This window comes from Denticeps clupeoides, unplaced genomic scaffold (assembly GCF_900700375.1).
Source record: "Denticeps clupeoides unplaced genomic scaffold, fDenClu1.1, whole genome shotgun sequence".
NCBI classification, from domain to species: Eukaryota; Metazoa; Chordata; class Actinopteri; order Clupeiformes; family Denticipitidae; genus Denticeps; species Denticeps clupeoides.
Genome location: NW_021630126.1, coordinates 90,173 through 103,509, shown reverse-complemented (window position 1 = coordinate 103,509; position 13,337 = coordinate 90,173). Strand labels below are relative to the sequence as shown.

At 43.1% G+C, this 13,337-nt stretch overlaps 2 protein-coding genes across 7 annotated transcripts in view; both read right to left on the bottom strand.

Annotated features, from left to right (window-relative positions):
* Window positions 1-2,050: 2,050 nt before the first annotated feature.
* LOC114784217 (sickle tail protein-like) lies at window positions 2,051-3,963 on the bottom strand. Its single transcript, XM_028969450.1, has one exon. It carries the CDS (start codon window positions 3,941-3,943, stop codon window positions 3,329-3,331), a length of 615 nt encoding a protein of 204 aa, XP_028825283.1. The 5' UTR covers window positions 3,944-3,963; the 3' UTR covers window positions 2,051-3,328.
* The window catches only part of LOC114784216 (sickle tail protein homolog), a 56,244-nt gene continuing 44,962 nt past the window's right edge, over window positions 2,056-13,337 (bottom strand). For 5 of the 6 annotated variants that reach the window (XM_028969444.1, XM_028969446.1, XM_028969449.1 and 2 more), the window contains 10 exons: window positions 13,138-13,274; window positions 12,321-12,468; window positions 11,232-11,718; window positions 10,808-11,018; window positions 10,127-10,362; window positions 8,800-8,955; window positions 7,183-7,299; window positions 6,638-6,709; window positions 4,925-6,514; window positions 2,056-4,529 (listed from right to left, as the gene is read on the bottom strand). In XM_028969444.1, the coding sequence (XP_028825277.1) occupies window positions 4,386-4,529; window positions 4,925-6,514; window positions 6,638-6,709; window positions 7,183-7,299; window positions 8,800-8,955; window positions 10,127-10,362; window positions 10,808-11,018; window positions 11,232-11,718; window positions 12,321-12,468; window positions 13,138-13,274 (3,298 nt within the window). In that variant the 3' untranslated portion in view covers window positions 2,056-4,385. The remainder of the gene's footprint in view (window positions 4,530-4,924; window positions 6,515-6,637; window positions 6,710-7,182; window positions 7,300-8,799; window positions 8,956-10,126; window positions 10,363-10,807; window positions 11,019-11,231; window positions 11,719-12,320; window positions 12,469-13,137; window positions 13,275-13,337) is intronic. The other variant, XM_028969445.1, reaches the window with a different exon arrangement.

Here is a 13,337-nt window from a genome sequence, read left to right as displayed (position 1 = left end):
TTTGATTAACGCACACAAAGTTCCTTGTTGGTTTGTGAACGTCCTCAAAGATTTACACTGTTGATGCACGACTGCAATAAAACATTGGGGGCAAAATAATTAATCGTAAACGCTAAAAGGAGCACCTTTTTTAATTACTCTACATTCCTCCCATTCTTCCGTCTCAACACCTCTTTTTTTCTCTAGGAGTAATAACGCACAAATTACTTGCTAATTACAGCGGATGTGCTTTGGGATTCATTAATTCAGGAATTTGCATATGAGCTAATTAAACTCCCATGCAAGTTTTCGACTGAGCTCCGAACAAGGCGCACATTGTTTTAATTGTCTGCCATCACGCGATTTTAACGGTCGTGGATGGCGAGTGAACCCATGGAAGAGGGTGGGCTTCGGACCCCTGAAGGCCTGGGCCTGTTGACATATCTCCAACTTTAAATGTGGAGAGAGGACATACCAGTTCTTATTTAAGTTTATATTTCTTTACTTTATGTTAATTAATATTAGATTTTTTAGGCTTTGTCAATAATTTGAGAGCAGTAACAATATTTGGGATATTATGACAGTGGCCCTGAGGAAAATCATTTTTCTGAAGTAATCATTGAACCTTTGACAGCTCATTGATTCATGTATAAATTAAAAGAGTCATCTGTCCATGAGAGAAAAAAAATGTCCACTTTAATAGATGTGCCAATCATTTTCACACTTGGGACCTTTGCTGGTGATTCATGTCACTGGTTCTCTGATTCTTTCATCAATCAGATATTAATTGCTTTTGTCACAAGAGAAGATGACAACCAAGATGGAGGCACAGAATTCATTTGTACATCATCAAGAATGTGTCTTTTTTCAAATATGCCCTTTCCCTCATATTTATGCTTGCTATGCATACTACAAATGATACTCTTAGATGCTCAGAAGTTTGGACACACCTTCTCATTCAATGTGTTTTCTTTATTTTCATGACCATTTACATTGGTAGATTCTCACTGAAGGCATCAAAACTATGAATGAACACATGTGGAGTTATGTACTTAACAAAAAGTGGAGACCTGGCCTCCACAGTCACCGGACCTGAACCCAATCGAGATGATTTGGGGTGAGCTGGACCGCAGAGTGAAGGCAAAGGGACCAACAAGTGCTAAACACCTCTGTGAACTCCTCCAAGGCTGTTGGAAAACCATCTTGAAGCTCATCGAGAGAATGCCAAGAGTGTGCAAAGCAGTAATCAGAACAAAGGGCGGCTATTTTGAAGAAACTAGAATATCAGTTATTTCACGTTTTTGGTAAGTACATAACTCCACATGTGTTCATTCATAGTTTTGATGCCTTCAGTGAGAATCTACCAACGTAAATGGTCATGAAAGTAAAGAAAACACATTGAATGAGAAGGTGTGTCCAGACTTTTGGCCTGTACTGTATAGGTGGGGAGAGTGTGGGAAAAAAATGTAATGTTTAATATACTTTAATGTAATGTTTGCTTTTTAAGAATTACTTGAAAACAGGTGAGATGCAATCTAAAGGGGTGTTTCAGTGTACATTAAAAAATTACTGCTGTGGCAGATCTTTTTGAATTTTATCTGAAGAAAACTCTAAATTCAAATTGCATGTGATATAATAAAATGATGAAAAAATTAATCAGAATACACATTTTTATATGCAAATGTTGCTTTTGAGCCTTTTCCTGAGAAAACGTCATGCAAATGCTGCCCCCTGCTGGCCAAGACTGTAAAAACAGTTAATCTAATACTGTAAAAAATACTGTAACTCATCAACTACTACTGCTAATTCATTCAGGATTAATGACTGATTTTGCTTATCTGTATCCTCTAAAAAGGAGGAACATGAAAGTAAAACATTTTAATTGGTTCAGATAGCAAAGTGCAAATGCTACAGTAGAAAACAGCAATTACAAAGATGCATTTCATTAAGCATCGTCAAGGGCAGGAATGGAGTTTTGTTGTTTCCACACAGAACATTTCAAACCACCTCTGTAAAACACAACATTCGCCTATTAAAAAAAAGGAATGTGCAATAAAATAATCCACAAAAATACCATTAGCAAGCAGCCCTTTATTAGACACCTTCACACACGTTATTATTCAACAGAACCTTTGTATGTCATAGATCTTTACAAAATGAAAGAAAAAAAAAAGCGAATATTTACAGATTGCTTCTGTTCAAAAACATTTTTAATCTAAAGACTGAGGAAATCATGCACAGGGTTAAACTTTGGCCAAGCTATCCAAAGTAAATGAATTTGCTAACTGTGTCTAGCTCTACCTGCACTGACTGGTGGTCTGAGTTTGAGCGATAAAGATAAACTGATGGTGGCATCAGAGGACACCCAAAATTCCTGCTGAATCTCATATACACACATCATCTCATAACTATGCTGACACAGTTAACTGAAACAGGCTCCAGACCTTTTTGTGAAAGCTGAGCTCAGATTAATTATGCCACCGAATCAAATTGCTTTTGGAAAAAAAAAAGAAATTTGGCAACAAACTTGACACTTCGGGCTAAGATTTATTTGGCAGTGCACAGGAAGCTGTATCGTAATGCGGCTCCCTTTGAAAAAACAGTCCTAATGTAGTTATTGGAAGCAATGCGGTCATTCATATGCATCACCACAGATATCAGTGACAATTCTAAAAACAAAAATAGATGAAAATATACTATAATAATTTTCAAAAATATTTGTATACATGTTTTTTTGGTTGTGTTTCCACAGTAATCACCACACATGTATAAAACATAATACCATAATGACTTCTTTAGATAGTCTGCCACTACATCTATGTGGGTTCTAATTTCTCCACACAGTAACATTGAGGGTAAAGTTCACTAACGTTGTGGAAGTAGTGCAGGATTGCAGGATTTCAATACTTTTTTTTTACCCCTTTCATACAAAGGACAAAATGCAGCTCTGGAAAAAAATTGAGAGCACTTATATTTTTCACTTATATCTCAAATTATGGGCTTGTGCAACACAGGTTTTCATATATTTCTTAATAGCTGAAGATGGCCAAAGCATGAAAGTCATTTTACAATAATGTTTATAGCCACTATTAAATAACTTAACTCTTAAATTAGCAGTGGTTCTCAACCATTTCCTTGTTTGGTTACCTTGGAAACACAGTTTTATTTTTCAAGTGCCTCCTTATTTTTTTCAGAGCTGTATTTGTTTTCTCAAATTCTATCACTCAATAGAAACATCATCATGACCCCAACTCATAATATACATCCACCCCACTAACCCTATCTACACGCATTCTCCCACTCCCCGTAACATAAAAAAATACAAATGGTCTGAGAACGAGAGTGAAGATCACGGCATGTCCGTGGTGGGTGGTGCTGGCCGGCTGCTGCTGCTGGAACTCTGTTGGCGGCCACCACTGATGCCGGGCAGGTGGGACGCCCTGCTGCCCCGGACAATTTGCCCCAGGGTGGTGGGAGAGAGGAGCGAGGGGGAGGAAGGGGAAGAGGAGGACGAGGTGGACGTGGGGGACACAGAAGAGGAGGAGGAGTAGGAGCAGGAGGAGGACGAGGAAGAGGAGCAGTAGTACGGCTGAGAGCAGGAGGGGCTGCCAGGGGTGCGCTGGCGGCCATTTTGCGTCTGTTCCTGAAGGAGGGGAAGCTGTGGCCCTCTGGCCGTGGGGGGGTGGAGAGAGTCATTTGGGGAGGGGGCCCTACAGAGGGCCTGTGTGGAGGTGCGGATGTGTCGCCCGAGGTTGAGACAGGGGATAGAGGACTTAGAAGAGGAACAAGGCAGATTAGTGGTAGGCTTAGACACGTTTGCATTAGGAGCGGACAAGCTACTTTTCCCAGAGCTAGGACAAAAGGCTGGGATCTTAGAAGTGGGTAAAGCAAGGGAAGCATGTTTGCTATCGCCATCAGTTCTCATAGCATTCCCGTTAGCCTGCAAACAAACGCCGGAAGACATGGAATGTCAAGGATGGCAGTTACAATTTCAGTTACAAGATGAATGAATCTAGTCCAAGTGTTAATACATGCGCAAACAAACACCAAAAATGTATAATTATGTAAAATAAAATACACAAAACTGACACATAAACATAAAAAACATGTCCAGATGAATGCTTCAAAGGCATGAAAAGCAACGCTACATGAGGGAAATGAGTACAAAGTCATTTGACGCTGTGCTTTGAGAAGTTACATGGATTTGTAGTTACACGGTGGACATTCTTAAGGTCAGACAGTGCATGAGAACAGTTGTGACCAGCGAGACACACAATGAGGAGACATGTGACATCTCATCCAAATGGTACCAATCCACTCAACAGGGAGGAGAAAAAAAAAGACCCACAATTCACAGCTTTCACATCCGAACACAACTGTTCCTGTCTGCCCTCATCCCAACTGCCTCACAGTAAAACTACCTGTCTGAACTGCCTCTGGGAATCTTGGACCTTTTGTGTTTTTCCGGGTTTCTCTGGATTCCCAGACTGCTGGCAGGACTTGGGAGAAGATGACGTCATCCGGCTGGATGACGGGGAGCCGCTGGCGTTCTGGAAAGATGAAGGAGTCGAATGTCAGAGACCTGTGGTGCGCGTCATGCACAGAAACAAAGCAGGTTTCAGATTGCTGAGAAGTCGCATGCATTGAAAATCTACTGATCATGCAGAGTGAAGCCAAGACCTGTGAAGGGCACAGAAATCAATCACTAAACCCAAATGTGGGTTTGATAAGCAGTTAAACACCCAAAGGAAAAAAAGACCTAGAAAAGACCCATTCATTCAACCCACTCAGAGAAATTGAAAGAGCTGCCAGTGTTTCCCCCTCCAAGCACACACAGGAAAAAACCTGTCATTTACCCAGATCAATGGTTAGAGTGAGATTGAACCTAAGCACAAAGCCTGGAGAACCAGGGTTAGGGTGGGTAGGAGGGCAACTGGAGAGAGACCTTTTTGCTGCTGATGCTGCTGGAGGAAGAGGAGGACGGGCAGCAGATGGCTGAGGGTTTGGGCAGGACCTGAGGTTTGGCCTTCTTGTGCTGAGAAGAAACGCCCTTGTGAGACTTAGGCACGGAAGTGGCGGGTCTCTTCGAGGGGCTGCCTTCTGTCTGAGAGCTTTGTGGAATGGATCTCTTAGAGTTGGAGCCTCCACGGGAGGAAGCTTCCCATGGTGACAAAGAGGTAGTGTCTAGGTCGCTGATGGTGGTCTCCAACTGCTGGATGGTCTTCTCCAGGCTGTCCATGGTCTTGTAGGTGTTCTTTCGGATCTCTTCAGTCCTGGCCCTTGAGTTTCGAGATAGATGGGTTTCACTCGCACCCCTAACAGTCACTGGAGAACTTTTTTCCATAGGTAGGCTGGACTTGATCTCATACCTCTTGGTTTCTCTGAACTCCTTGACTGTGCCGTCCAGATCTTCTTCATCCTCATAGACCACAACCTGCAGAGTCTTCTTGCCAGTTTTGGACCCTGTGCGTAGGGCTTGCCCAATGGCTGCCAACTGTTTCTTGGGGAATTTGAATTTAAACTTCCTCTTGGCCTCTTGCTTGGCATCACATAGAGAACTGTCTTCTTTTGAGTCATCGTCCAACTCAGCTGATGAGAGTTCTGATGGAGTCTGTGGAGTCTCCCTTTCTAATGGAGCTTCCTGATGTCTATGTGATGACTCTGTGTGTGTATTTACCACATCAGCCTTAATGTTTACCTGACCGCATGTCCTGCTTTCCCGTTCCTCCTCCTCTTCCACCTCTTCACTTTCCTCGTCAATCTTCTCCTCCGCCAGCATGCGATCAAGTTCCTCTTCACACTCAAATATGGTGGAGAGGCGTTTGTAGGCTTGCCGGATGTCCATGGGCTCATCAAAGATGATGATGACAGGTTTGCGGTCAATGCTGCACTCCTCCGTAGTGCTCATTGTCTGGTCCGGACCCACTTTGACAGTTTGGACATCACCACCTTTGGTGCTCACCAGCTCCTTGTACTCTCCTGTGGACAGGGCCTGAACTTTTGTGTGGGTGATCATGAATGCAATGTTGTCTGCTGTGGGAGGAGGTGGAGGAGGACCTTCACTGTCTGGAAGGTCTGGACTCAAGCTGGCGTCCTCTGTGTATCTTAATCTGCCCCGGGAGGACCTCATGACCACCTGTTCAGTCTCGTCTGTACCTAGTTGTTCTTCAAGGGACATGTGACCTCGTTGGAAGCCATTAACTGTCTGCACCTCATGGTTCAAATCTAGATCTTTGGTAGATGTTCTCTTGTCTGATACAGGTTGAAATGCAACATCCTTGTGAATGATTTGCTCCTTCCTTACTTGACAAGCTTCAAGATGCTCAGGAATTCTGATTTCTTGTGTGTAGAAGGATTCTGCTTGATATTCCCCAACTGTCAGGGATTCTACAGCTGAACAATCTACAAGTGTCTGTGAAACATTCTCATGTGCCACCTTGGAAGGTGAAAGTGCCCCCTTTCCCTCTTCCTTTTGGTCTTCAGCTGTTCCTGAAAGTCGCTCACTGGAAATCTGACCAGTGAGATAAAAAATCACCTGCAAAACGCAGAGAAATCTCATCAAATTGAACAACTGCCTTGCTGGGGAAATGGCTGAAGGATTTACAGCTGTTAAGAGAAAGAGAGGCTTGAGACAGTGACTACTAATCAAACTTTTTACCCCTGAAGCTTGTGGAGCGCTGACATTCGCATTCCCCGGATGGTTTATCTCTTCGCCCTGGTCACCCGTGGTCTGCCAGGACAATGTTAGTGTTGCATTATTTTAAATGCAAATCTGCTAAGCCATCTGGCTGAATAAACTTATATTGCAGTATTGGCAACATGTTACATTGCACAGTATGGAAAATTAGCATGCATAGCAATGGGTTAAAACTTCACATGCTTTAGACACCTGCAAAAAAGCATTGAATTAGTAGATATGTAACAGTAGAAACATAGTCTTGCATTTCCTGGAGGCAATAAGAGTAGTGTTAAAAAGTATACACACATGCATTCATGCATAAGAGAACCAAAAATTTTAATATGAACACATTTATAAGGACTGTACAATGATAACAATATCCAGAGGTGATTGCAAAGATGTGTTAGTGGCAAACAGACTCCATAGACTCGTTCAGTCAATGTCCTACTACCACACTGCAGGCAAACAGGCAGTTTGCTGTGGGTAGAATGATTAGGTGGGGTCAGCAGTGTTTCACCCATTACCTTTGTCTGTCTGACAGAGATGGGTGACCATGATGGCTCCATAACATGGGATCCAGAGCTTGACAGGTCAACCACATACCTAACATCTAAGTCTTTAACTGCAGACTTCTCAAACACCTGTGGGGTTTAGCATGAGGGAATAGGATTTAAAAACCTCTTGAGATAGAGCTTAAAACGAATCAAAAGAATGACTATTTCATGTCATATGTGAAAAATGTAATTGTGGCTGCAATGACTCATCTGAGCAATAGAGGGCAGCATATCGCCATTTTTGTACTGATGCTCAACAAGTTGGACATTCACATCTGTGGGGTTGGAGTGGTTTAATGAGTGTGTGCAAAAACTAATACTTCCACGTTACAGTAATTTCCAAAATCAACAAAACACCAAAAACACCACGTTGTAAGTCGATCTGGACAAGGGCGTCTGCCAAATGCCTTAAATGTAAAATGTAGATTCCACACTGTAAAACAAGTTCTCATTTGAAGAGGTACAAAGAGCAATGGACTTTACTTCTTACATTTTTTTGTTCATTGTATATTTTGTTGATTGGTCAGGATTTGTCGGATCAATAGAAGTGACTGGCTCACGACTTGCCCTGGGGTGCTAAGAGGTGTGGCTCACCTAGCAGACAGTCCCAAAATAAACAAAGAATGGCTCCAGAACAGGTGAATATGTATTGAGGCATAAACACAGCGCTGCACATGGTGACAGTAAAATATGAAGTGCTGATGTGAGCTGGTTCGCTCAGGCTCCAATTGTTTCCATTGAGATCAGCTTATTCAGGAATTTGTTTAAATAACCATTTGTCGGGAACAGGCTCCATTGGTATTAAGAGGTTATTAATGCAGATCTATATTCCAGGATATATCATATATTATATTAAACACTGCTGTAGACAGAACAATGTTTGTCTTCCATCTCGCTCCATGCCTGGGTGAAATGGAAACCTTGTGACACTGATACAGCTGCCACCTTGTCTCTCAGTAGTCAATGAGATGCCAGGATGTCAGTGAAATTGAGTCTAGACTAAATATACAGGTCAGTTAGTAATCTGTTCTCATTAAAATGTACTGTCTCTTATTTGACCTCTATTCAAAAGTGAAGATCAGCAAAGCTTCTGGGCAGCTGTTGTAACATGCATGGCTTCTCCCACATCCACCCTGGAGGACTGAAACTTCTTTCAGAATGGAAACCCAAGTTGCCACACTAAACCCATACAAGACTCAATTATATAATTATTTTGTTGATAAATGTTGTCCATAATAAAGATATATAATTTTTTTGTTAAACAGTTGTTATCTATGTGTCAGACCAAAGGAGTCACATTGGCCGGCAGTGACAGAAATGTAAATGAATTCAGATCCTAATAAAGAAATCTTCAAATACGACCTAGACTTTTTCATCATCTGTAAAGATGTATTTATAGTGCTTGTCTATGGCATTTCTGGTTCATTTCGTCCAAATCAATGACTGTGTGTGCGAGTGAAAGATCTTGCAAATGAGTGTATCTTTGTGTGTTAAATATATATATATATATATATTTGAGACATGTGTCTCTGATTGTGTGTGCAAGAGAGAAAGAGAGAGAACCCAGTTTACAGAGGTGTCACCAACCTGTAGCTCTGCCATGATCTTAGCTCCCTCATCTTCACGGGTGTGTTCCGCGGACGACAAGGCGAGGCAGGGGGGAGGGCTCTGGGGCTTGGGCTTCACCTTAGGGGGTACTTTCAGGGCTTTGGGCTGAGAGGTCTTCTCCTCCCCCTCATGCTCCTAAAATGACAACATACCCACCCAACTGTGAACAAACCCCCCTCTTAACCATGGTCTCTATTCTTAAAAACCGCAGGAGTCCTGCATTTCAGCAATAGCTGCTTGTAAGTGAAAACGCAGTTTGGAAAAAAACACTTTTTTTAAACAGTTGTGCACCAAGACAACATATTGACACAATGCAATCTTGAGTATGAGCAATCGCTATTCAAACAAGTGACAAAAATGCAGAGAGCAGCACCACACACAAAATGGCCTGTCAGCAAGGCTTTACCCCAAAACACCGTTCCACGTCTGGGAATGCTGTTTGACCGGCTATTCAATGGCTGTAATTGAAGCAAAATGCAATGGCCCTACAATTCTTGTATGTGTTCTTATGATAAAAATTACAAATGTATGCCAACATAAAAAAACGGGTGCATACTACCAGTAGGGCTGCGCAGTACAAAGAATACATAAGCAATATAAATTAAATATAATAAAAAATTAGTACTAATCCTTAAATCTAGAGTATAAAGGTCTGATACTGCAAAAATACTGCAGACTTAATAAATAAAATAAAACAAGCCTTTAGTGTGTCAGTAATTCACTGCGCACTTCCGGGTTTACTAAGTGCAGCGCATGTGTCAGTGCCCAATGTTTTCCACGCCTGTGATTGGCTACTGACAGCGCGCATGGAAATGACATGGGGTGGTCCTATACTGTTTGGTGCCCTGTGCCAAAAAAGCCCAGATATTGATTTATCTGGTATACAGTTATGCTATGTGTTGATGTACCTGTATTAAACAACTTCCTGCTGCAGTGCCTATGGGCATATTACCCTTTCAAAAAAGAGTTAAATTTAGATTGTTGAATAGGTTCAAACACCCATTCCATGTTTTTCAAACTGAACCTACCTTTTTAGTCAATACTAATACTATATTAAATAGGGGTCTTATGTATTTTTTAAAATTAGAATAATAAAGTTGGGTTCTGAGTAATCAAGCTAATGGTATTTGCAGTGAATCAAATTAGGGTTTACAATGAAGACATCTTAAAGCACTTGGATAAGAGTCTCTGGATAAGAGTAACTGTAAATGTTCCATGCAGATAATAATGAATGAAAATCTGTCTGTGCTGATTCCTGGGCGTTTATGGGGTTGTTAAACTGATCTTTTCACAACCGTAAACAGACCTCTTCAGTGACAGACTCCTTCTTGTTGGTGACCTCTCCTGACCTCCCTGTGGTTAGTCCAGCTCCCGGCGGGTAGACCCTGCGGGGTGGGGGTGGGGGAGGTGATTTGCTGGCTTTCTCTGGACCGGGCCTGGCCTTGTCAACGCTGGGCCGGTGGGGCTTCTCTATAGCCCGCTTGGATGCTCTTTCCGAGCTGGCCTGGACTGGTTTTTCTGCTCCAGCTTCTGGGTGAGGATCTTTGCATGCACGCGCACACACACACACACACACACACACACACACACAACAGCAAGAATGCTGGGTTACCAGTGCATGACTGTTTCATTTGCATGAACCGCTGACAGAGAACTACTAACAAGTATAAACTTATTTTAGAAACTTTGTAGGAGCTTTGTGATTTTCTTTTTGTCATTTACTACTTGACATTTTAACAAATTAAAAAAACCTTGCCATACATTTACCTTAATAGCATTTGGGTGACACCCTTATCCAGAGTTATACAGACAGTCCCCCTGGAGACACTCAGGGTTAAGTGTCTTGCGCAGGGACACAATGGTAGCAAGTTAGTTTTTAACCTGTGACTTTGTGGTCTTCTGGTTCATGAGTGAGTGTGTTACCCACTAGGCTACTACCACCCTACACCACTTGTTATTGTGTATTCCCAGTCATAATTGGCCTCACCAGGTTCTGCAGCCATGTTCAGAGGGGCATCCACCTCATCTGGCTGGGCTACTGGTGGTGCCTCGCTTTTGTCTGTGTCCGCCAGGTTTGGGACGACCTGCATCATGCTAGCCTCGGTTTGCTGGAGGATGTTCTCCGTGTCTTCTGCCCTGTCAGGTTGAGACAAACTGGGTGTGGCTGCTCCCTCCAACTCTCTCCCTGGGTCTTGAGGCTGAACACAGAAGAAAGCGCACAAATATATGGTGAAAATTAATATTAATTTATGAATGCTCAACTTTGACAATTTCATTATAACTCTTAGAGTAAACCTTTAGTAAAGCTTAAATTACTTCTTGGAGATGCTGAAAGCTTCTGAGTACTGCGAATTGAGAATGTTAACTTTTTTAATATCAGCATCAGCATCAAAGGAATGAATGCATCTTACCTCTGTGGTTGTGCCTCTGCTTCTCACTCGGACTGTGTGGCTTTCCTCAGAGTTGATGGGATGAGTGGGAGATCCAGAGCTGCTGGTGGTGCTGGAAGTCGGGGGAAGGAGCTCTTCTGTACCCCTTGGTGATGCTCTCTTCTGCATGGCAGGGCTGCTCTCTCGACTGCAGGGACTCACCTTGGCAACAGTGGGGGAGTCCCGACCATGGGTCGGGGTAAGCGGGGGGCTAGGATGATGTGATAGTCCCGTAGAGTGCTGGCAGGGTGGGATGGTGACTGGGGTGCTCCTCACCCTCTGAACAACTACTGGGGAAGAGGGGGTGAGCTCCATGCGGTTGGACACGATGGGAGACCGAGGCTGTGGAGTTGGGCTGGGAGAACCAGGTGCTGAGCCTGATGAATCTGAACCATCAGCTACATGGGTGACCTTTGATGGCAGCACTTTGGTGTGCTCCTGGGTGTGCTGCCAGCCTTCTGTGGCACATCTAAGGTAGAACATAAGTGGCTCATGAGACCCAGATTACAATTTCTAATGCCTCTTTATGTACTAAGATATTAATAAAATCCTCATTAGCTGATAAAATAGTCAGAGTGAGTACAGTCCTTGAAAATAGTTCTTGACCTACAGTACCACACCGCAGACCCCACTGCCACTGCAGGATGTCACTCTTCTTTATGTAATTATGCTTGGCTTTGATATTCCACATCAAATGTAATTTATACTATGGATAACCTTATCTGATCTGAAGCATCAGGGTTGGTGTATATATGTTGTGCAGTTTGTAGCCCTGTGCTATAGGAAAATGCCATTATCAGACTCGGCTGATCAGCAGATATGACTTGGACCATGACTGGGGACTAAAATCTTGATCAATGCATCACTGCAGCATCACTGCAGAATTAAAAAAGACATTTTTGCACCAACAGAGAAAAAGTTCTTGAATCTGTTTTCTTCAAAGTACTTCGAAGAAGACAATCTACAAATCCAGCCTCTGTTTCCACTAGATGGAGCAGAACTGTTTTGGATCAATGAGTAGGTCTCTGTGCATAACGAAAGAGAGAAACCCTGTCCCCATCACTGCTGTACCTTCTGAGACTGCTCAGGGTCTCCGTCAGGGCTTTGACCCGCTTAAGCATGTTGTCCATCTTGTGCGGCTCCTCTTTGAGGAAGCGCACTGCCTCCACCTCCACTCGAAGCACCGCACGCATTTTGGCCTGAAGGCCCGGGAACTCGCCTGGGGGGCAGAAATGAATCACAAGGCACGACTTATACAGACCGGTTTGGCCACCTGGAGCAAAACATTCACACCCGTATGAGCTAAAATGTGGCTGACAGCTTCTCTGTGCTTTATATTTGTTGGTGGTGAATGACAGGAAGAAACAAGAACATGAAATGTTTTGCATTTAAGTTTTCTGCCATGTCTGTTTGAATCAGAGGCATCACTACATAAGTGAAGTGATTGTCATTGTGACAGCACACGGTGCCACAACGAAATGCGTCTTCTGCTTTTAACCATCACCCTTGGTGAGCAGTGGGCAGCCATGACAGACGCCTGGGGAGCAGTGTGTGGGGACAGTACTTTGCTCAGTGGCACCTTGGCGGCTCGGGATTTGAACCGCTAAGGTGCCACTGCCTTATAGGTCACCACTATAAATACAATAAACCCACACGTTTGGCTGCGGTGACACCCCGCCCTGAGCCTAGTGTGCCAGACTAGGGTTGTATTGTGAGTGCAAATTCAGCATCTTGTTTTTTAAGTTCAACCCACCTGCTGTTGTTCAAACCAGATTATATAGTACATAGGAGAGTGCCAGATCACTCCTGGATTTGAATTTGGATGTTTGGAGCTTGTCCAAGGACAGTTGTTAGCCCGCAGGTACACATTTCCCTGCTACATGTTCACCTTTGAGTCCTGCTAAGGCCTCCCCAACTTTTCTCAAATTGACAGCACCCTCCTCCACATCCTTCAATGTGATTGGCCGCTGGACACTGCTTGAAGTGGAGTCTCTGTTCAGCTTCTCCACATACTTTTCCAGGTCCCTGTGAAGACATGGTAAAAACTCATAAAGGGTTATATATATATAAAGGCATTATATATACATT